Raw genomic sequence first — 23,070 nt, 5'->3', positions numbered from 1 at the left:
GAAAATGAGGTGGGGTATGAAATGGAAGATTTATCTGGTTGTAATTTAAGAGACGGCAGTAAATTGTTACTGTTGAATATGCCTGCTAAGGATGAAGGAGGCAGATGCTTTTTATTATCTTTGATGGGGGGAATTTTTCTTTTCTTTTGTTTACACTTTGTGTTTGTGTGTGTGTGTGTGTGTGTGTGTGTGTGTGTGTGTATTCTTTTCTTAGGTTTCATTGATACTTTTATTTGTTTAATATAATTATTAATAACATTATAGATGAAATAATAAAACATGCATGGAAGCACAAATCATTTCTAAAAGCCCATTAGAGAACCTCTATCCAATTTTCCCTATAAATATAAGGCTATGACAGCTTTGGCTGGAAAAAGGGAATCACAGCTCAAAACACTTTGATGGTACTATGTTGAGAAAAATGGCTGTTTTCCAGACGTGGTATTCAGCAGGTTCTGGAAAACCGCTAGTGGAAATTTTTAGTAATTCAGAGAACCAGCAAATATCACTTCTGACTGGAGATTTTACAGTATCCTTCCCCTGCCACACCCACCAAACCACACCCACAGAACCGGTAGTAAAAAAAAATTGAATCCCATCACTGCTGTTTTCCAAAAACAACAAAAATGAATTATCCACCACGTATCATGGTAGACAGGATATCATTTACATATTCTGTCTACTGAAGCCAATTCCGCCCAGCAAAGGAATAGCAATATACAAATAAACTGTGTAAAGCACCTCTTCACATCATCAGGCATAAGAACAAAAAGCAGTGGGAAAGATTACTAGCATTAAAAAAAAAGAGGGCAATGCTATAGCTGCCTATTCACTTTTCATGGCCCAAGTGAATGTTATGTGCAGAAGCATCTGCCCAAAACAATTACTTTCCAATTAGGAAAGTATTCAGTAATATTGCAATATGCCTATAAAGCACAAGCAGAATTTTGCTCTACTATCTTCTTAAACTAATACAAGGAATTTTACTTCATTACAATTGCAGAACTGCTTTACATCCAGAAACGTAGATTACTTTTAATTAAAAATCGGTGCAAATGTTTTATTTTGCTATTAGACTTTTTTTCTATTGTCAGCATAAATGAATTCCGCCCCCGCCCGATACTAAGCATTTTACATTCTAAAAACTCTCATAATTCAAAGAAGTTGAATGATTAAAGATTCTATCCCCTACACACGCACACACATCAAGAAATAGAAACACCAATTAAAATAAACAAATCAATTTTGGGGGGGAACTAGAGCTAATATATTCTTTCTCCCCACCCGCATTTCTTTTTCTCTATACAGATTCATCTTTTCATCTCTCTCTCTCTCTCTCTCTCTCTCTCTCTCTCTCTCTCTCTGAGAGAGGGAGTGAGGGAGGAACCTAATACATCATCCTTTATTTTAGGATTTAGACAGTATACAGTAGTATATTCATCATGAGATGAGTGATCCATCATACCAGCTACTTCTGAATAAACTACTGTATAGGATTGGAAATTGCAATTTGTGTTCATCCTAACTGGACGCTATTCCAAACCCGGCCTCTGAAATCAGGATTATATTGCACTGACCACTGCCAATATTTTACCCTTAATACCAGCTAACAAGATATCTGTGCCAGACCTCCGGGTATAATAAATAACTGAGCAGCTGAAATGGAACCTAGAAAGAACCTCAAATAGCCCATCAATGTGCTATTTTATAGATAACATTAACAGGGACATGATTAGTCATTTCCTGTGAATGATTAAAGAACCAAATTCTTTCCAAGTCCTTGAAAGATCTGTATTGGTTGAGCCTTGTGACATCTCTTTCAAAATTGTTCTCAAACAGAACAAGTGTCCAGAGGACTGAAGGTTACCGATATATCACAAATCACCTTATTTCATCCTAGGAGGGGAAAAAATAATTATATCTGCAAAAAATGATATGAGTCACATTTTAGATATAATACCCAATTATCCATTTCATTTTCATTTATACATGCTGGGTGAGATCATTTATCATGTTTCATGATAATGTCCAGGAAGCACACATAGCCAATTTGGATAGGTAGCAAATTACTCAATGTATTAACATAAGCTTATAAGATCACATCAACAAGTACTGTGCATAAATGATATTAATTATATTTACAATGAGCAGAAATGTTTGAGATGCAGAAATAATGGTCTCCTAATTGAACATATCCTGGTTTGCTTTCTTAAGTATAGTAATTTAGATCCAGTAATCAAGAATGACTGTGCTGCTGGAACACTAGCCAGGTGTCACTGCACGGCTCTGAATCTGGAGATGAATCTTTTATCATCAAGTCTTCCTTCTCAGTACCAAGTCATCCATCATGTTTCTGAGACAGCTTGGAATGATAGTGCTGGACCTTCACATTACTGCTCCTTGAACTCCATCTCATCAATCTTTTGCATCATGCCTGATTTGCAGCAAAGTATCATCTCCCTGCTGCAAAACCAGGTGTAAACCCAATCATGCCTCTAACCTAGAGTGCCACTCTAACAGTAATTGATTTTTTTTAAAGCTACACTCAGAACTTGGAAGTCCCATCTTTGGGAATTCATAAAGGGAAACGATAAAAAATGCAATTGCTTCGGAGAACTCAAATCTATTTATTTATTTGCTTCTCTTCTTTAAATATAAATGTTACTGGTGTTTGTTTTGGATTAGTCCCAGATATGCCTACACATGGAAAATTGTAAATATTCTGTGTGCATAGACACACAGTATTATTTTAGGGACTCATCAAATTAAGCAGAATACCTTTAGACATTTAAATTAATTCATTTAATAAGTATTCACCCTGAGCACCAAAAGTGGTACTTATTAACCCCTAGTTCATCATTCAGATAAAGTCTGTTTCAAAATCTCAACTGACAATAAACCATTCAAGATTAAGTATAGTAATTCAGTTTCATCTGAATACAACTATAAAAATTTAATAAATCAAAATGATCAAAATGCCCCAATGGCAGATTGGAATCCTATTTCCAATTCAAATTCTCTTTAATACATGGCTTCACTGACATCTTGCATTTTCTCATATCTAGGCTGAATTCCAAATGGGTTCTGCTTTCTGCTGTAACCAAGCATTGGGCAACCAATCTAGTTATCCAATCTCTTCTCAGCAATCCAGCACAACCCTTGAGAAACATCAGACTTGGTAGATTTTTCTCTTCTCATCAGTGAATGGCAGACAAGAATCAAATATTATGAAAACCTCCCTTCTGAACTCATTATAACAGAATATTTTGATTCTATATTTCTGCCCAAGGACTTCATTTTATACAATATTAACAAAGGAAAAGTCTTTGAACGGCTAATTAAGAACTGCATCCTATTTTGAGATAAATCCGGGATTTCTGTTTTAAAACATCTAATAAACATAGCATATTTTCCTGTCCAATACACACTACCTGAGCAGAGTATTAATAGAGCCAGTGTGCCATTTTATCTAAAAAAAGATCCTTTTCATGAAAACCTTCAATAAGGACATAACTATTTTAGATTTTAAAATAACATCTGGGATGATGAATTCAAAAATATGTCTATCATCAGGTCACTGTGGATGACAAAATTCTTTCTGATTAAATGTGCAGAGATATCAGGATCCAAACTCTTTTTAACTCTAGAAAAGGCAAGAAACTGAGCCTGAGATAATGAATTCTTGATTTGTGAGAATTATTAAAGTAATCTCTCCATTTGGGAATTATTTTTGTGACCAAAACAGTAAGACAAAACTGAGTTGAAATGGCTTTATTATTAATATCTGTCCCAGATGTTTCTGCCATTGCTGTGAATAATTACTAGTGTATCTGCTACTATCACAGAGCATTTGAAAGAAGGTCATCCGTCTTTTGATTAATTTAGAAATGTGTTTACTATGATACATTGTGAATATTAAAATAGAGAAAGTAGACCCAGACTCATAGATCTGAATTAGATATACACAATTGTTTCTAGAGTCTATCTTCTGATACTTGACTAAACAATGACAGTGACAGATAAAGAACAGGAACACTTAAAGGAAAACATCTCCTTAAGTAAATAAATAAAACACAAATTCAATTTTATATTTTTGCCTTTTTACAAACTTAGCTAATGTGAATAATTTAATTACCCATATGGTAATTCTTCATGAACGCTAGACTTGATAAAAATAACACTGCCTCTATTCATCACCATTTCCATGTTTTTCCAGAATATCAACATCTGTTACTAAAAGCTGTAGGGTTAATTTTAAAATACATACTGATTTTATTTAAAAATTAGTCTTATAAAAATAGGGCTTAAAATGTAATACATAATAGGAAAATAGGAAAAAATATGTAAATAAGTAAAGAAATATTAGATCTTTTCAATCATATATTTTATCACAAGAAAAAATTATTTTGAGGAAAAGATGGTGCCTGACACTGATTCATCAATGCTCAAGAATGTAATCCATAATTTGTACTACTGTTTTACTGACATGGCACATTTTTAGGAAACATATCAAAGAGACCCAGCATGCAGTAGTGGTTAATGGCTGGGACTACGAGAGGGAGGCACAGGTTCTAGGCCATCATCAACCATGGGACTTATTGAATGACTTTGGACCAGTAATTCTATTTTTTTTTATTTTATTTTATTTTATTTATTTATTTTATTTGTCAGTTGCTTACATGATAATAGGTATAAGTAAAAACATAGTTATGAATACATGGATACATATAAGAAAAATAAAAATATATAAAAGAAACAATAGGACAGGGACAGTAGGCACGTTGGTGCGCTTATGCACGCCCCCTACAGACCTCTTAGGAAAGGGGTGAGGGCAATAGTAGACAATCTAAGGTTAAAGTTTTGGGGGTTTGGGGGAAAAAAGCACAGAGTCAGGTAGAGTATTCCAGACATTGATCACTCTGTTGCTGAAGTCGTATTTCCTACAATCAAGTTTGGTGCGATTAACCTTGAGCCCACTGTAACTACATAGCCAAAAAGGCATTAAGAGTTGTTAACCTAATTTTACGTAGCTTTTTCTCTGGTAATATTACACTAACTAGAGCATACAAAACATTTGCTAGACCAATACTCGAATACAGCTCATTAGTCTGGAACCCACATTGCGTATCTGATATTAACACAGTTGAGAAAGTCCAGAAATATTTCAAAGAAGAGTTCTCCACTCCTCTACTCGTTGCAGAATACCTTATGCCACTTGACTCGAAATTCTAGACCTAGAAAACCTAGAACTATGCCGACTTCGGTCTGATCTAAGTATGGTATATAAAATCATACATTGCAACAACTTACCTGTTAATGAATACTTCAGCTTCAACCATAACAACACAAGAGCACACAATAGATACAAACTCAAGGTTAACTGCACCAAACTTGATTGCAGGAAATACGACTTCAGCAACAGAGTGGTCAATGTCTGGAATAGTCTACCTGACTCTGTGGTTTCTTCTCCGAACCCCAAAAACTTTAACCTTAGACTATCTACTATTGACCTCACCCCTTTCCTAAGAGGTCTGTAGAGGGCGTGCATAAGCGCACCAACATGCCTACCATCCCTGTCCTATTGTTTCTTTTATATTTTTTTATTTTTCTTATATGTATCCATGTATTCATAACTATGTTTTTACTTATACCTATTATCTTGTAAGCAATTGACAAATAAAATAAAATTAATTAAATAAATAAATAAATAAATAAAATTTGATGGGACGCTCCCAATTTTGACCATTTGTTGTCTGTTTGACAGGAATGCTTCTATCCAGTTATGCAGGTGTCCAGAGACTTATCCTACTTCAACAATAGCCTATCGTTAACACTGTAAAGACAAAAATTAATGGAGATTCTTTTGTAAAATCTCTTGAGTTCCAGGAGACATAGCAGGCTATAAATTCAATCAACCAGTTCAACTATGAAGATGAAATTTCCTACAGCAGTGATGGCTAACCTTTTCCATGTTGAGTACCAAAAGTGCACTCGCATGCCTGCACTCATGATGCAATGCGCACGCATCTCCCCCCGCCCCCTGTGCATGCGCACACAACCCCCTGCATGTGCACCGCACACCTTTGCACATGTGCATGTGACCCCTCTGCACACCACATGCCTCTGCACATGTGCACGTCTCCCACATGCACATCTCTCCCCGTGTATGTGCGGCAGATACCCGACAATCAGCTGGCTGGTGGGGGTGTGAGCGCATGCGCAGTGGGTCTCTTTGGGCGACCTCTTGTGTGCCAGCAGAAGTGGCTCTGCATGCCACTTCTGGCACGTGTGCCATAGGTTCGCCATCACAGTCCTCACAGCATTTGAAAACTTTCTTAAGATAATAAAAAGGACATAATTTAATGAAAGGCCATTAAACTAAGATTTGGTTTTTACTCCACCATTTTCTGATGGACTGCACTTCTTAGAGCTACTACCAAAATGGACAACAGTAAACAACATACAGTATATGTAATTTTGCCACCTCTGTTTCCTGACACTTATGATTTTTCAGTTATAAACATAAAAATATTCAAAGTATTTTTTCTTTCAATTACATCTTTTTATTCTAACATTTTACCCTGTTCATTTTTTTATCTTTTTGCTGGCTTACCAATATTAAGTGTTAAACTACATCTTTTGACCATATATTCCTGGCAATAGAACAGAGACAATTTTAATCTAGTTTATCAACAGCCGGTCTTATTCATCTCACATTCATTAAAGCCTAGAAGTGTCAAGATTTGTCTTCTACAAGTTGGAGATAGTCTCATTAGTCAAAATGATATAGAAGCAATACTCAAGACATGACAAAATAAATTGTATTTCATCGTATCATGTTTTTTTTTCCCCCTACAGTTGAGGGATCACATAGATCAAGATTCGTCAGTATGAGAATTCAGCACTGAAATTTTTGTTTGTTCCAAATAGCAATAGAAAGTCCTTAAGCATGCCCTGTCACTTTTGGTTTAGAAAGGAATGCACTAATAAACTCTTACCCCCGGTCATTTTTTACTATGGGCAACACTATGCCAGCTTTTATTAAAGGCAATTCATATCACTGGCCCAAAAATTTCCTTTAAAATTACCATCTTTTGTGTCCACAGAATAGGACATTGGCGTTAAAGTGCCATTAAGATATAGGCCCTGTCATTGTACTTAATTTTCAGCACAGTTTTAACACTGGAGAAGCTTTCTCCTCAGGGTATGTTTTTAACTAATGAGGCTTGTTTGATGGTTAACAAAACAAACAAGAAGAGAACACTTTCAATGCGTATTGCTTTGAAATAATATAGTAAGCACAGCACTCTACACCCTCCAGCTATGAACTCATACTTGCAGGATTTTAGAGACAGAATTTAAAATAATGGGTATATCTAGCAATTATTTTTTTCCGTTAATTTTTATCTACAACCCAATGTAAGAATCATCTATATAACTATGAGGTTTATAATAGCGTGATTTACTGGTCCACCTTTTGATTTGCCGTTTACAAGAAAAGTTTATTGATTGTCTTTGGGTCCATGAAATGGTACATTTAAGAAAATAACGTATTTTAAGTAGGGGGGGGGGGGGGGGGGGGGGAGGGGGGGGGGGGGGGGGGGGGGGGGAGTGGGGGTTTTCCCACACTTTTCAGGGGGGGGGGGGGGGGGTGGGGTGGATTGTATATATTTTAATTTTAAATTTTATTTTAATTTATATTTTTAATTTTTTTGTTATTTTTTTTTTGTTTAAGGTTATTTATTGTTTTTTGGTGTTTTGTTTTTTTTTTACCAACCTATTTTTGGAGGGTTGGTTGTGGAGAAAAGTGAGAGGAGCTGCTATGAGCTTCTGATGGAATATCAATCATAAATTAATGGTAAAATATAAAGGGATCATGTCTGAGAAATCTAAGAAACCCTTACCTCGAACAATAAGTTGAGCAAAGTTGGAAACTCCAGATCCTCTCTCAGACTGAGTAACACAACGATATAAATCCTGATCTGTTTTTGTTACTTCCTGAAGTTTAAAGGTGGCAGCAAAACGTCTGTGATTTATATTTTTTGTTTGGGCCACTGGAATATCTTCTCCATTGCGTCTCTGAAAACAATAAAACTCAATGTTAAAAAGTCTGGATGATATTGACATCACGTATCTGCTTAGAACAGTTAAAATATTAAAAGAAAAATACACTGTAATTAATTCCATTCATCAAAATATAGCTTTACAATGTTTGAAAAAACGCTTCCTAAGCTTCTATTATGTTTGTTTACCTATGTTATTTTAAAATATGCCTTTTCTGAGTAAGAGTTATAAGCGTTAAAAACCATATAGATAATCATATTTTAATCATTTTCAATTCCAGATTGCTATGACTGTCAACATAAATGAGGAAAAAGGGTAGTGGTTCGGTGGTGTGATTGTGGTGTTGCCCATAATCAGTTAACATACTTCTCCCCTGTTCAGAAGATGGAATTTCACAATTTCACAGAGGTTTTGTACACAATGTCGCCTAGTAAGACTGACAAAATGCTTTAAGAATAGCAAAATTACTGTAGGAAAGAAAGTTGTGTTGCTGAAGAATGGACTTTAGTCTTGGCGCATTTGGTGAATAGCACAAACAGCCAGAATATCAAGGAATCTCCTCTGAAAGGCCAGAAAATACTGCTTGAAGTCATGGGTTTCTGAAACATCAATTCTGAACATTCAGCCCTTAATTGCTTCTCTATGTGGATCAGTGTTCTGGGCTTGATAGTTTTGAAGACTTCCAGTGTCATGCTTTGAGCATAATGGCATATGCCCTTCTTGATAGCATCCATGCTATCCCTATCCCCAAATTAAATGAAAATATTTCCATTGGTCAGTATTGAAGTTATTGTGACAATAAAACAAAAATCAAATTAGCTTAAGAAAATTAAATAGTTTATGTTTAGCAAGTCTCAAAAGATACCAGTGTTTTTTTCTGAAATTTTAAAAGATTTGGGCAGTAACATCAAATATTTTCAGCTATAATTATCAAAATTATATCTTTATATCTATCTATTATATGAATGCAAACTGAGACAACACAGAAAATAAAATTTAAAAAAAGAGTAAAAAGTGCAAATAAAAAAGAAGGAAAAAAGGAAAGAGTGAAATAAAGAAAAAGAAAAGAAATAGACAAAGAAGTAATTTCCAATATTTATCACAAGTATAAACAAATTTGATAATAACCTCAACAGAGGCCGCTTCTCATGAATTTTTAAAGGGTTGTCAAAATTTCATACTAGGACTATTAATTTCTGGTTCCATTCTTTGAAAGTCTCAAGCATTATAGTGTTAATCTGAGGCAAAATAAAACATAATTCCATTTTTCATTTTGCCTGGAATCTTTAGTCCCCTCCAATGTTCAATTTAAATCATAAGATCTCTAATATCTGTGATGATTTATAGCAAACAAAAAGGTTCTTGCTCCCACAGAAAGCTGTTTATTTTAATTAGCTAATTCCAAAATCTTAATATTCAAAGTTTCAATATCCCAAATTTATCTGGTCCCTTGATTCACTTGTAGCTTTCTTGGTTCAAAAATTCATTTATCTTTTTGGCATTTATTTCAAACTTTTTAAATTCTTTTTTTTTTTTTTAATAAAGTTTTATTTGGGTTTTCACACATACAAAATACAAGTAAAACATCTTTTTTGAAAATAGCACGGTCCCGGGTTGAACTTCTTTATACAGACACAAAGCTCAATTTCATGCTCCTTTTTGTGTTCTATTCCATATCTTATACTATTCTACATTTTCTATATAGTTTTTCCGCTCTTTTAATTTTCTCAATTTTATTTTGATTATCTCATCTCAATTAAAATCATTATATTTATACTTTTGTCTGTTCTGTTTCAATTTCATATTATCTTTTCTCATTAAACAAATTTTCTCCTGTAGTTACTAATTGTAGTATGACACCTTTATATCTTTTAATTACATCCATTCAACTCTTATTTAAACTTCAATATATACCTTAAGGTTATGACCTTCAATATAATACATAATACATAATTTCCAATTGAATTCTGCTTGGCACATTCTTATAATACACACTATATTATTTTTAAAAAGATTATAAATATATGTAATTATAAACCCTCATTCCATTCCAATTCAGTTCTATCATTAATAATCATTAAAATGTTAACACCTTTAACACTTCTTTTCAATTAAATATCATAACTCCTTAAAGACACATATAATCTCCATAATTAATTTTTCCCTTATTTCTCTTCACATATGTTTTGTAAATCATTAAATATTCATTTTGTTACATTTATTTATTGACAAGCATTCCACTGAATTACGATAGCTATTTTATCAAACATTTTAATCATAAATTGTTTCATATTTTCTAAAATTATTTCTGTTTCTAATATAACAATACTACCTTATGTACCTTTGCAGAATCCCTTTTTCCATTAAATTTTCACCCATTATCTCTAAATAGGCCCTGTTTCTCTATATTTTGTTTCTGTCCTTTATAACTTCTTTTCCTTTCTTTCTTCCCTCTCATCTTCTCCCTCCCCTTTTTAACCCCTTGTCTCTCTACTTCTAATTCTCTCTTCTGCATTTCCCTCTTCTGTTGCTTTCTGATTTTATACTTATTTTTCACTCTTTTTTTTTTTTTTTGGAGTTGTTTTTCCCAATCTTAAACTTTCCATTCTCTTTCCCTCCTTTCCTTTTTTCCCCCCACCTAAGATTACTTGTTCATTAAAGATGGCTTCTTCTTTGTCGCAATCTTCTTGTTCCGCAGGCATTTCTTGTTGTTTCTCATAATTCCAAATCTCCATTTCTAAAAACTGAAATACGAAGCCAAAGGAACCTCTCCTTTCTTGTGCATCTTCTTTGTGCTTTTTAAGTTCCATTTTCAGTTCTTCTAAAAGTGGAGCCATTTTAAACAGTTTTAAACAACCACCCGATTGATTTTAGTCATTCAAATACAATAACCAAAAATCCAGAAATCATCAAGTAATCCAAATAGTCCCAAGTTATTTCTTCTTATTTCTTTTTCCACTTTCTCTTCCTGGGGTTTTTGTTGCAATATTTCAGTTAAAATGTATCTTTTGGAAGTCTTGTTGAGATTTTGCTACAAGTTCTTTTTAATTCCAGGCAGTCTCCTCCCTTCCCTTTTATTTTTTTCTCTCCTTTCCTGTTTTCAAAAGCTTTTGATTGTCCAGTAATCTTTATTATCCCTTTGACTTTTTATTTTTAGCATTAAATGCCTATTAATGTCAAAGTGGATTTTTTTCCAATTTCTTGCTTAAGTCTCTTAGCTGTCAGTATAGGAAAAGGAGAAAAATAACAACAACAAATCTTTTCCCTTTTCTCTCTCCTTCGCAGCTTAAAAATCTTCTTAGGGAACAATGTTATTGTTTTTTTTTTAATAGTTTCAATTCCAGGGTACCTTATTTGTTGCTTTTGCTGTTTGACCTGGTCAACCAAAACTTTCTCTTCTTATCTTCCTCCTGCACATTCTTTTCTGGTTGAGTTCTTCTTTGTGGTGGCCATTTCTGACCACCACTACAACCGCCTTCGGGAAAGGGAGTAATGGGCAGCTGGGGAGGAGAGATGCGGCTCTCCTCAACCCTGCAGGCAGTCTCCCCCTTCTTCACCACCTCTACGGGGTGGCTTAGCCCCAAAACCAGCCATCTCGGGGTGCTCCAGCAGCGAGCACGGATAGAAGCCTCGCAGAGATGAGGTTTTGGTCTGTCGCCGAAAAAGCTCAAACCAGAAGTCCTCAAATTTTTTAAATTCTTAAACTTACAGTTTCATTATCTTCAGAAATGAACTTAGACAACAGGTAGCTTTTCAAACTTGTTATACTGAAGATTTTCAATAGCCCTAAGCTAGTTAAATAGGCAATTCCTGAAAATGACTAGGACATTAGCGTCCTTTAAAAAGCTCTGCTGTAGTAATGAGCTTGATATTTTCTCCTGGCACTGAAACGTATGGGAGACCACTGTCTCCTCATGGAGAATAGCCATGCAGAGCACAGGTGGGCAATTCCTCATCCTCTCCTTATCCAGAAAGGATTTGAAGAACTAATCTATTAACTGGTTCTTGGTCATAGTTGTTGTCTCCACTGTCCATGAAGATGTGTTTAGCTTGTTATTGCTACTAGAATTTGAATTGCAATGATATCAAAATCTTGTAAGATTTCCAGTGGGACTGCAGCAGTCCATCTGATGACAAGATAATATTTCAGTCTGTCCCTTTATGAGTGCTTATGACTGGGTTGGGGGGGCACTATGGATTGAATGTATTTGTGTGGATGGCTTCTGCAAGGCAAATCATCATTCTATTCCCACTTTCAAACCCACTCAAACTCCCCAAATGTGATGAAATTGCACTACCATAATGCAATCATTTTGCTGTCAACCTTCAACAGTCTGCAGGTTTCCTAGTCTTGTCTTACACGATAACACACATAATGGCTTATCACTGCATTGTGGGTTTTCTTTATTCTTCACTGACAACTACTGCAAGGCAACTTGAAAAGCAATGTTATCATGACATAAACATTTGTATTGTGAATAGAAAGAAGGAAATGAGGGACTGCTCATGTTAGGGCCCCTAGATTTGTTACATTACTTAAAACTTGGAAGACAAAAACTCTGGTTCTGGTGACTAACCCAGACTGGATCCTGCAACATTATCCAGGGACACATATATTTGCCTTCATTTGTGATATTACTTATAGTTTGATGAAAACAGCAAAAATAATTGTTAAAATACAGAGAAAGAAAGTTCAATCCATAAGGATCATAAGAATGAGTAAAAACATTAAAATTAATAACAGAATATTTTATACACTGACAGATCTATAGTTAGAGAACACTACAATTTGGATTCCCACAAATTTTATAGACAAACATGACAGACATAGAGTGAGATAGAGAGATAGTTAGTAAGATAAATAGATACGGATGGATGGATGGATGGATGAATATGGATACACACCAAATTGCCCATCCCCAAATTGCCCATGTATCATACTGATACAGTTCTACAGAAGAATTATTGAGTCTGTCCTCTGCACCTCTATAACTGTCTGGTTTGGTTCTGCAACCCAACAGGACAGACACAAACTTCAGAGAGTAATTAGGACTGCAGAAAAAATGATTACTACCAACCTGCCTTCCATTGTGGACCTGTGCACGAGTCAAAAAGAACGCTGTGAAAATATTTATAGACCCCTCACATCCAGGACATAAACTGTTTCAACTCCTACCCTCAAAACAATGCTATAGGGCACTGCACACCAGAACAATTAGACACAAGGATAGTTTTTTCCTGAACACTATCAAGAAAACTTTTCTACCATAGGGGGAATCATTTATATAAGATTTTGCTTATGGAGAAATATCAGAAATGTCTTCTAAGGCAGAGAAATCTGAGAAAATCAATACTAAGAATAAGAAATAGTTGTATATTCAGATGAATTCAGAAGCATTAATTATAAATATGTGAAACATTATTCTCAGTTGCACATCTCTATCCCAAGATACTAATGAATAAGGGACAATATTAAACCTACGCAAACTATGGGCTTAAAATATTAGCTTGTTCCAGGGGTGGGATGCTACCGGTTCTGCCCAGTTCTATAGAGCCGGTAGCTCTGAAGAGCAGCAGACACCGAACCAGTTCTGTGTTTGCTGCTGTTTGGCCCACCTGCTCGCCCGGGCTCTTACCTTTCCTTTATTTCCTGCTTTTTCAACCTCAGCTGCTTTGTGCGGCACAGCTGAGGCTGAAAAAGCAGGGAAAAAGAGGCTTTTCAAACGCTATGCACCTGTGCGCAGCATTTTTCAGCTGTCTGGGAGGCACAACTGATGTTTGTTTCACACACGAGCATAGCAAAACATAGTCACCTAACCGGTAGTAGCACCAGTTGATTCCTACCCCTGGCTTTTTCCAATAATGGTACATGGTTTGATCGTTCATGTCAGGATAAAAAGAAAGTTCATGTAGAAGTCAATGTTAGCAATTATCTATAACTGTAAATGATTGATTGATGACTGGTGTGCTTCAAGCTTACAGTTTAAAAGTGAGAAAGAATAATTCCATGTTATTAAACCAGATGTAATAACCTGAATGTGGCTAGTAGAATGTGGCTTCATGGAAACTAATAGCTACTCAGTGAAAGAAGAATGGAATTGTAACGCATTACGTTTGATCAATGATTTGTCCTATGGCCTTGTAATCAGTGAAGAAATGGCTAGTAAATTTCCCTAAGCCATACTGAAAGAGTCAAATATTAGTAGCATTTCGGCATCCCCAGAGAACATATATATTGCTTATGTGACTTACAGAGGAGTTGCAAATGAAATAGTGAGGGAAAATGATTGTATTTTTTTTCATGAAAGGGAAGCTCTCTTCTTAACTAAATTATGGAAATGGCTTCAGAAGACAAAATGCAGAGTGACAAGAAGAATTTAATCTAGGCATTCATGTGCTCAAAACTGAATTTCTGGAAAAATCTCAAGTAAATTAAAATAAAGAATAAAATTGCAGCATTGGTATCCAATGCTAATACAATATAGCACATGAAATACATTGTTCTATTGTGAGTTTACAAAAACGATTGTATCTAACAATATACATTTTTCTTTGCTATACAGGTAGTCCTCAACTTTAGTCCACAATTAAGCCAAAATTTTTGTTGCTAAGTAAAACATTTGTTAAGTGAGCTTTGCTTCATTTTACAACTTTTCTTGCCATCAGTGAATCGTTTCAGTTGTTAAGTTAGTAAGTTGTTTGTTAACTAAATCTGGCTTACCTATTGACTTTGCTTGTCAGAAGGTCCCAAAATTTATCACATGACCCTGGGACACTGCAACTATGATAAATATGAACCAGTTGCCGAGCATCAGAATTTTGATTACATAACCATGGGGATGCTGCAATAGTCACGACTGTGAAAAATGGTCATAATTTTTTCAGTCCCATTGTAACTTTGAACAGTCTTTAAACAAACTGTTGTAAGTCAAGGACTACCTACCTAGGTGAAATTTCTACAAGTATAATTTTTAGGCAATAAATAACTTGCAGTATTAATGTGAAAAGAAGACACCAAAATATCTATTTGGTTCTGTTATAAAATAACCAATGTTAATTATTCCTTTGATGAAATTCTCCTTAATCTAATTGATGAGATATAGGATCTTGCCCTGAATTTTGAAGCCATTCTGGCTTGTGTAACTATCCCTGCTTTTATCACCCAATTCTCTCTCCCCTCTGATACAATATGTAGTAGCCAGTTCTCACACCTCAGTTAAATTTTAACACATAGGAGAGTTCAGAAAGTGCAGGTAGCCAAAGAAGCTGAAACATGATGGAGAAGTTTGAAATGAGATCTTTTGGAACTGGAAGAGAAATTTCAATATAGTATTAACTTAAATCATCCAAAGGTGATAAGGTTCTCCACATCGTAAGCAAATGGAAATATTATGCAAATTAACTTAAAAACAAAGCTCTATAAAGTTCAACTTTTTCTGGCATAAAATATCAATGCTTGTGATTTTTCCTTCACATTCCTCACTAAAGAAAGAAAAAAGATTTTCATTTTCAACTAAAGTCCTGTAAAATATGAAATGTTAGTCCCAGTAACTACAATTTAAGCATAACAATAACAATAACCCAGAAACTACCATTTAAGCATAACAATTTAAGCAGTAACTACAATTTATTGTAAGCAAATTAAGAGCCACAGTGATGTAATGGTTAGAATGCAGTACTTCAGGCTACTTTTGCTGACTATCGGCTGCCTGCATTTTGGCAGACCAAATCTCACCAGGTTCAAGTTTGACTCAGTCTTCCAACCTTCCAAGGTTGGTAAAATGCAGACCCAGATCATTGGGGGCAATATGATAGTGCTTAGAGAGGGCTGTAAAGCACTGTGAAGCGGTATATAAGTCTAAGTGCTATTGCTAATGCTATTCTATTCTACCTTAATTCAAATGCTGAAGAAAACCATTGTTAAAATGAAAGCTCTCATTTACCACTATCATCTTTTTTGGAGGACGAGAGAAGCGAAGAGGAAGGGGGGGAATTTTGGCACAACAAGATCCAGTACAGGTTCATTCACTAGTCAGAAATATTGATTTTTTTTTGTATGCCTGATCCAAGTCAAGCTGAATTAGTGTGTGTGTGTGTGTGTGTGTGTGTGTGTGTGTGTATGTGTTACAATCATAACAATCATAACAATCACTGAAGTTGTAAAGGCTGTAAAGACTCAATGGACTTGTAAAGTGGAATGGTGAAACAGAGCAGAAGCATGACAAGAGGCTCTAGTTATGATGAGACTATTTGAAACAAAGACATTTTCAAAAACAAATTTATAATCAGACAGTTGTGTGTAAGGACAGGAAAGCTATTTGAAGAACCACCATCAGAGGAGCTTGGTGGGGGGAAAAACCAGTGGGATAATACTCTCATCTTCCGAACTGTAATAGAAAGAGGCATCTGCTGAAGAATGATGTAATGCTGGATATGCTCTAAGCACCAGTTAATTTGCAGAACTGAGTCTGGAGGGAACCGCATCTGCAGCAGTCCCCTGAATCATATGTCACCATGGTTGCCCTGTTACAATGAGAGAGAACATGAGGAGACATAAATTGCCTACAAGGCCGTGGAAGCAAAAGAAAAAGAAAACCCGAGGCGAGTACAAGACAATTTTATAGCAGGGAGGGAAAATTAAGAAATGGAAAGCAAGACATTGTTAAATGACATCGTACCACAGCAGGAATCTGGTAGGGATTTATCAAAGCAGGTAGTTTAGGTCTATGTCACATGCTTTACTTGCCAGGGCCTTGGTGGACTTTAATCTGATTAAAGATAGAAAATTTAAAGTACCACCTTTACTCTTTCTGGAACAAGGCACAGTTAAGTTTCATGGCTTGAGGCACTGGGGACACAAGAGGCCTCTCAAAGCCAGGTGTGTGATTCTTAGAACCTATCCAGAAATTGCCACTGAATTGCAATGTTGAATGGAACTTAAGGGGAAAAGTAATTAAAACTACAGAAAGCTATAAAATCAGCTGTGCTGATTGAATGTAAGTGTAATTTAACTGGAATCAACACCATCTACTGCTATATTCCAGCCCTGTTATTTTTCTTGAGTATGATCCTAAGATGATATTTAGAAATCATCGAAATGAAATCAGGTAATTACGGTTCAAAAAAGAAGATAGGGCAGTATTGAACCTGCAGAGGAACAACCAGGTTGTGTAAAGGTTTTCTTCTGCCTTTCTTGTTTTTCTTTTTAAGAAGGAGTAAGATGTAAAATGGAGTCCTCCTCATCACATGGTAGGAAAACTGTATTTTCTAGCCTTACACACTCTGTTGGCCCCACACTTGTGCAGGATCATTTGCAAAAATGAATCAAGCAAACGTAAACTCATTTACACTATAAACTCACTCGCCAAAACCAACACCAACCACAAAAACCTCCGTTGCGCCCTGACTTAACCATACAGCAACGTGCCCGCTCCCGTGCACTCCGCATCGAACTCAAAACCCGTCTAGACAATGGAGAGAAGGACCTGTACATTGACTACCATGCTGACTGCATCAAAAGTAAGACACGCAACCCAATACCCAACTTTACCCTCAACCACTACCCTACCTCAACCACCTACCACCACCCACCATCACCCAAAACTACCCACCACCCACCAAGACTAGGCACGCACGCCCCCAACTACCTCAATCCCAACTGCTGCCGGACTTAAATGCAAACTACTCAATGCAAGAAGCCTCGTGAATAAAATACCTGAATTTCTCATCCTCTTAAATATGGCTAACTTTGACATTATATTTGTCTGTGAAACATGGCTCAATGCATCTCTCCCGACTCCATTACCACAGTAAGAGACTATCATGTTTACCGATCAGATCGTGAAAATCGTCGAGGAGGTGGTGTTGCTATATTCTACAAAAATCCTTACATCTAAAAATATCCAAGTTACCCAGGAGCTTGCCCTTCCTGAAACCATCATCTGTGAACTATCCTTAAATATCACAATTCGATTCTTACTATGTTACAGAGCACCTGATTATGACATCGAACATATAAACAAGCTAAATACACTACTAACATGGGCTACATCCTGCCCATACCCTTTATCTTTCTTGGAGATTTCAATCTACCTCATATTGACTGGACCCTAAATAATTGTACAACTGAAATCATACACACAACCTTCTTCAATGCTATTACAAATCTAGGTCTTGAACAACTAGTAACCAACAACACTAGACTGAACAACTGCCTCGATCTCATCTTCTGCAATAGTTTGAATTTAATTTACCGAATACAAACCAAAGAACCCTTTTCCAATAGTGATCACAATATGATTGACTTTTGCCTCAACATACGTCCACGCAAAAATCACCACAACGATGTCATCCCTAGTTGTAACTTCAAAAAAGGCAATTATGATCTTATAGATAACGATCTCTCATCCCTCGATTGGCAATCTCTATTCACTGGATGCAACACTGTTGAAGATCATTACAACATATTTTTACTTGAAGTCAAAAGAGTCATCAAACTATATGTTCCAACAACAACTCCAAAAACAAAACAAAAAGCAGATTACCCATATCAATAAGGAAACTTCAATCCAAAAAGAGATCACTCTGGCGGAAAAACAAATCTGGTCACGTTGCTAATTTCAAAAACCGATATAAAAATTTATGCCACCAGATAAAGACCGAATGCACCAATTACCACATTAAACAAGAGGAAAACCTTCTAAGCACCAATTCCACCCGTGCTTTTTACAATTTTGTAAACAACAAACTAAAAGACTCAAGGTCCATCCCTCCTTGATAGGACCTGATGGTAAAGACTGCAGCGACGACACCATTAAAGCCAACATCTTTAACACATTCTTCGGCTCAGTGTTTGTAAACAGTAATGGATCATGCCCAATGTTTCCTAGCCGTACCACAGACAACAATAATGATCTAATACATATCGATTTTACAGTAGACAACGTTGAAAAAGCACTACGCAACCTAAAACCATCTCTATCTATTGGACCGGATGGAATATGTGCCTACTTCTTAAGAAAACTATCCGCTGCCATAGCCAAACCTCTAAGCATAATCTTTGAAAGATCTTTCAGAACCAGCTCCTTGCCCAACCTATGGTTACAAGCCACAGTCATTCCCATCTTCAAAAAGGGAGACCCAAGCCTAGTTGAAAATTACAGACCAATCTCCTTATGCTGCGTCACCTGTAAAGTCATGGAATCAATTATTAACCAATCCATCATCCTCCATTTAGAGACAAACAACCTACTCTCCAATAAACAATTTGGTTTCAGAAAAAAACTATCCTGTAATCTGCAACTCTTACACTGCAAAAACATATGGACTAATCAACTCGACCAGGGCAAAGCAATTGACGCAATCTACATAGACTTCTGCAAAGCCTTTGATTCAGTGATACACGACAAACTACTCCTAAAAATAAAATCTTATGGTATCTCTGGACAACTGAATAACTGGATAGAAGCATTCCTGTCAAACAGACAACAAATGGTCAAAATTGGGAACGCCCTATCAAATCCAGTACCTGTCAATAGTGGTGTTCCCCAAGGCAGTGTTCTAGGACCAACTCTCTTCATAATCTACATAAGCGACCTTTGTGATCATATCAAGAGCAATTGCGTTCTCTTCGCTGATGATGTAAAGCTGTTCAATACCACAGACAATACTACTACCCTTCAAAAGATCTAGACTATGTATCTGAATGGTCTAACATATGGCAACTCCAAATCTCAACAAATAAATGCTCTGTCTTACATATTGGTAAAAAAATCAGAAAATAAAATACAAGCTGAATAGTCAAGATCTTGTTGATGACCCAAGCTCTGTAAAGGACCTGGGAATACTCACCTCTAATGATCTAAGTGCTAGAGCTCACTGCAACTACATAGCCAAAAAGGCATTAAGAGTTGTTAACCTAATCCTACGTTGCTTTTTCTCTGGTAATATCTCACTACTAACCAGAGCATACAAAACATTTGCTAGACCAATACTCGAATACAGTTCATCAGTCTGGAATCCTTATCACGTATGTGATATTAACACAATTGAGAAAGTCCAGAAGTATTTCACAAGAAGAGTTCTCCACTCTTCTACCCGTTATAGAATACCTTACGCCACCAGACTCGAAATTCTAAAACTAGAAAACCTCGAATTACGCCGTCTTCGGTCCGACTTAAGCATGGTATATAAATCATACATTGCAATGTCCTACCTGTCAATGAATACTTCAGCTTTAACCATAACAACACAAGAGCACACAACAGATACAAACTCAAAGTAAACCGCACCAAACTTGATTGCAGGAAATACGACTTCAGCAATAGAGTGGTCAATGTCTGGAATACTCTACCCGACTCTGTAGTCTCTTCCCCAAACCCCAAAAACTTTAACCTTAGACTGTCTACTATTGACCTCACCCCTTTCCTAAGAGGTCTGTGGGGGCGTGCATAAAGCGCACCAACGTGCCTACCGTCCCTGTCCTATTGTTTCTCTTATTCTTTTATTTTTCTTATATGTACCCATTTCATATATTCACAACTATGTATACACTTGTACTTATTATTTTGTAAACAATTGACAAATCAAATAAATAAAATAAAATAAATAAAAATATGTAAAGTAGGTAGGGCTGTTGGAGACTTCCTGCTGAAGCACAGAAGTGCCTTTTTATTGAACTAGCTAAAGTATTAGGGCCACTTTTCAGAATGATTAGAATTCAGGAGATAGTTTTGTAAATAGATATCTGAAGACTCATCCATTATTGGTCAAAACCCACCTCCTTGCCAATTTACAGTCAAGCCATTAAAAAGAAATTATGGATGGTTCTGCCCTAATGGCTGAGGAGATAAATCATATCTAATGGGAAATACTTGGGTTATGAAATGTTAATAATTCTATTCTTCTTATTTTAACTGGTCTTGTTAAAATTCTGTGTTGCTCATGCCTAGGAAAAGGAATATTTTTAGTCTGAGAACTGCCCTCCTATGGGTAAAACTGTTTTTCAGACTATTTTAAAGATTTGTTCATACTTTTCGTTTTCTATTTCAAGTAAACTATTATTTTCAAGCCATCCCATTTTAAGATCTAACAAACACAGCCAATTCCACACTGTCTAAACTCAAACTTATTTTTTTAAAAAAAGATTCATTAAATGAATGAATGAATGAATGAATGGGAGAGTCTCTTGCTTTTTTTCTAGGACATGCAAAATTAGACATGATGTCTTAATTTGTTTACTATAATTACATAAATTACTGTTCATCTATAATCCTAAACCAAGATTTTTAACCATATATATGATCCGACATATATAATGCTAAAATAAGGCCTGGGATAACACTTCATGATATGTCAAAACCGAAACATATGTGAAGCATTACATGTGAATGTGAGCTATATTCAATAAAGAAATTAGAAGCATACATTATTATCATTGGGTAGAAATATCTATTTTATAAGCTGCAAATTTGTAGTTGGCAACTTCTCTCATAATTCTAATGAAGAGCAAAAAATAATAATGGACATTTAACTACAGTAAAGCTAAATATATTAATAAACCTTGAGTTTGGATTTGCAGCAAGCTGTTCTAATATTTTCCATTCTGTTTTTTTTAAAATCTCTGATTACTACTTCCAGGCAACTTCTTTGTTATCTAAAACTCAAAGAAGAATTACATTTTCCTCAGACTGGGAAAGAAAAAAAATGTTCCATGGGCCTGTATCTTTATTGACCAATGATTACAAATAATTTACCATGATTTTGGCTGAAAGTTTGAAAATAATTTTACAGGATTTTATTCATGAATATTAATGCAGATTTTTACTTAAATGTCAACTATGAGACAATATTAGAAATAATTTTGAATATTTTGGAATATCTTGAGGAACACAATGAAAAAAGAACTCATTCTATTTGAGATGAACAAAAAGCCTTTGAGACTTTGAATGTATGTATGTATGTATGTATGTATGTATGTATGTATGTTTGTTTAGCATTCTGGTGAATATGAACCTTGAAGATAATTTTATTAAATGGGTAAGATTGATTTTCACTTTTCAGAAAGCACAAATAATTGTTAATGAAGAATTAATAAAATCTTGTGAAATTCAGAAAAGGAAGTCCTCTGTTTCTACTTTTGTTTTTTCCTTCAAGTATTGAATAGAGCTATAAGTCTCTTATAAAGTCTCTAGTTAGAAAATCAAGATTAAAAATAAAATTATAAATTCGGCATTTGTGGATGATTTGATCTTAATTTAGAAAATCCATTAGCAGGAATAGAATAGGAAATGTAAAGCCTTTGGTATATTAGCAGGTTTCAAGATTAATAATTGGACTTTGAAATTTGAAGGTAAAAGAGAACTGATGTAGAAAACTGGTTTTACAATTGAGAAAAAAGTAAAATACCTGGGTATTACTAGAGTAAAATGGACTAAAATTAAAAAGGACATGCTAAAATGGATTTTTTTTATTTCAGACAATACCTGTTTTGACAATGGATATACCAGTTATACAATGGCAAAATGATATATCTAAATTCATGTGGCCAGGGGGGAAAATATAAGTAAAATATAAAGTATTACAAGATGCAAAGGAGAAAGGAGAAGTGGGTTTACCAGATTTGAAATTGTATTTTGCTGCTTGTTGTTGATCTGAATGAAAGAATTGATGTTGCTAAGAAACAAGAGACTTTTAGAGTTAGAAAATCGTGAGAAGTTTGTATGGCATGAATACTTATGGTACTATAAAGTTAAAATTATTATAGACTTCAAAAATCATACTTCAAATGTATGTTGGAAAGGTGAAAAACATGTAAGGACATGTTTTTTAAAAAAAGCTTTAAAAAAAGTCAAATATATACTTTGATATAAAGTATTTGAAATATCAATATTCAGTCAAAGCCAGAACATTTCCTTTTAGGATTAATGGACAAATGGGTAAAAAAAAACCATGAAAGATTATTTCAATATATGAAATAATAAATATATTACTCTGGTAAGCTTACTA

The 23,070-nt window shown here is 35.2% G+C and overlaps 1 protein-coding gene across 28 annotated transcripts in view; it reads right to left on the bottom strand.

The window, feature by feature from the left end:
- The window catches only part of PTPRK (protein tyrosine phosphatase receptor type K), a 404,892-nt gene that overhangs the window by 177,600 nt on the left and 204,222 nt on the right, over positions 1 to 23,070 (bottom strand). For all 28 annotated transcript variants that reach the window (XM_087972104.1, XM_087972119.1, XM_087972125.1 and 25 more), the window contains exon 6: positions 7,905 to 8,079. In XM_087972104.1, coding sequence (XP_087828230.1) covers positions 7,905 to 8,079 — 175 coding nt within the window. The remainder of the gene's footprint in view (positions 1 to 7,904; positions 8,080 to 23,070) is intronic.

This window comes from Notechis scutatus, chromosome 1, assembly GCF_049901735.1.
Source record: "Notechis scutatus isolate UNSWTSFEM ecotype Mainland chromosome 1, rNotScu1.2, whole genome shotgun sequence".
Classification (NCBI taxonomy): domain Eukaryota; kingdom Metazoa; phylum Chordata; class Lepidosauria; order Squamata; family Elapidae; genus Notechis; species Notechis scutatus.
The sequence above is the reverse complement of the archived record's forward strand: the minus strand, read 5'-3'. Positions and strand labels throughout refer to the sequence as shown.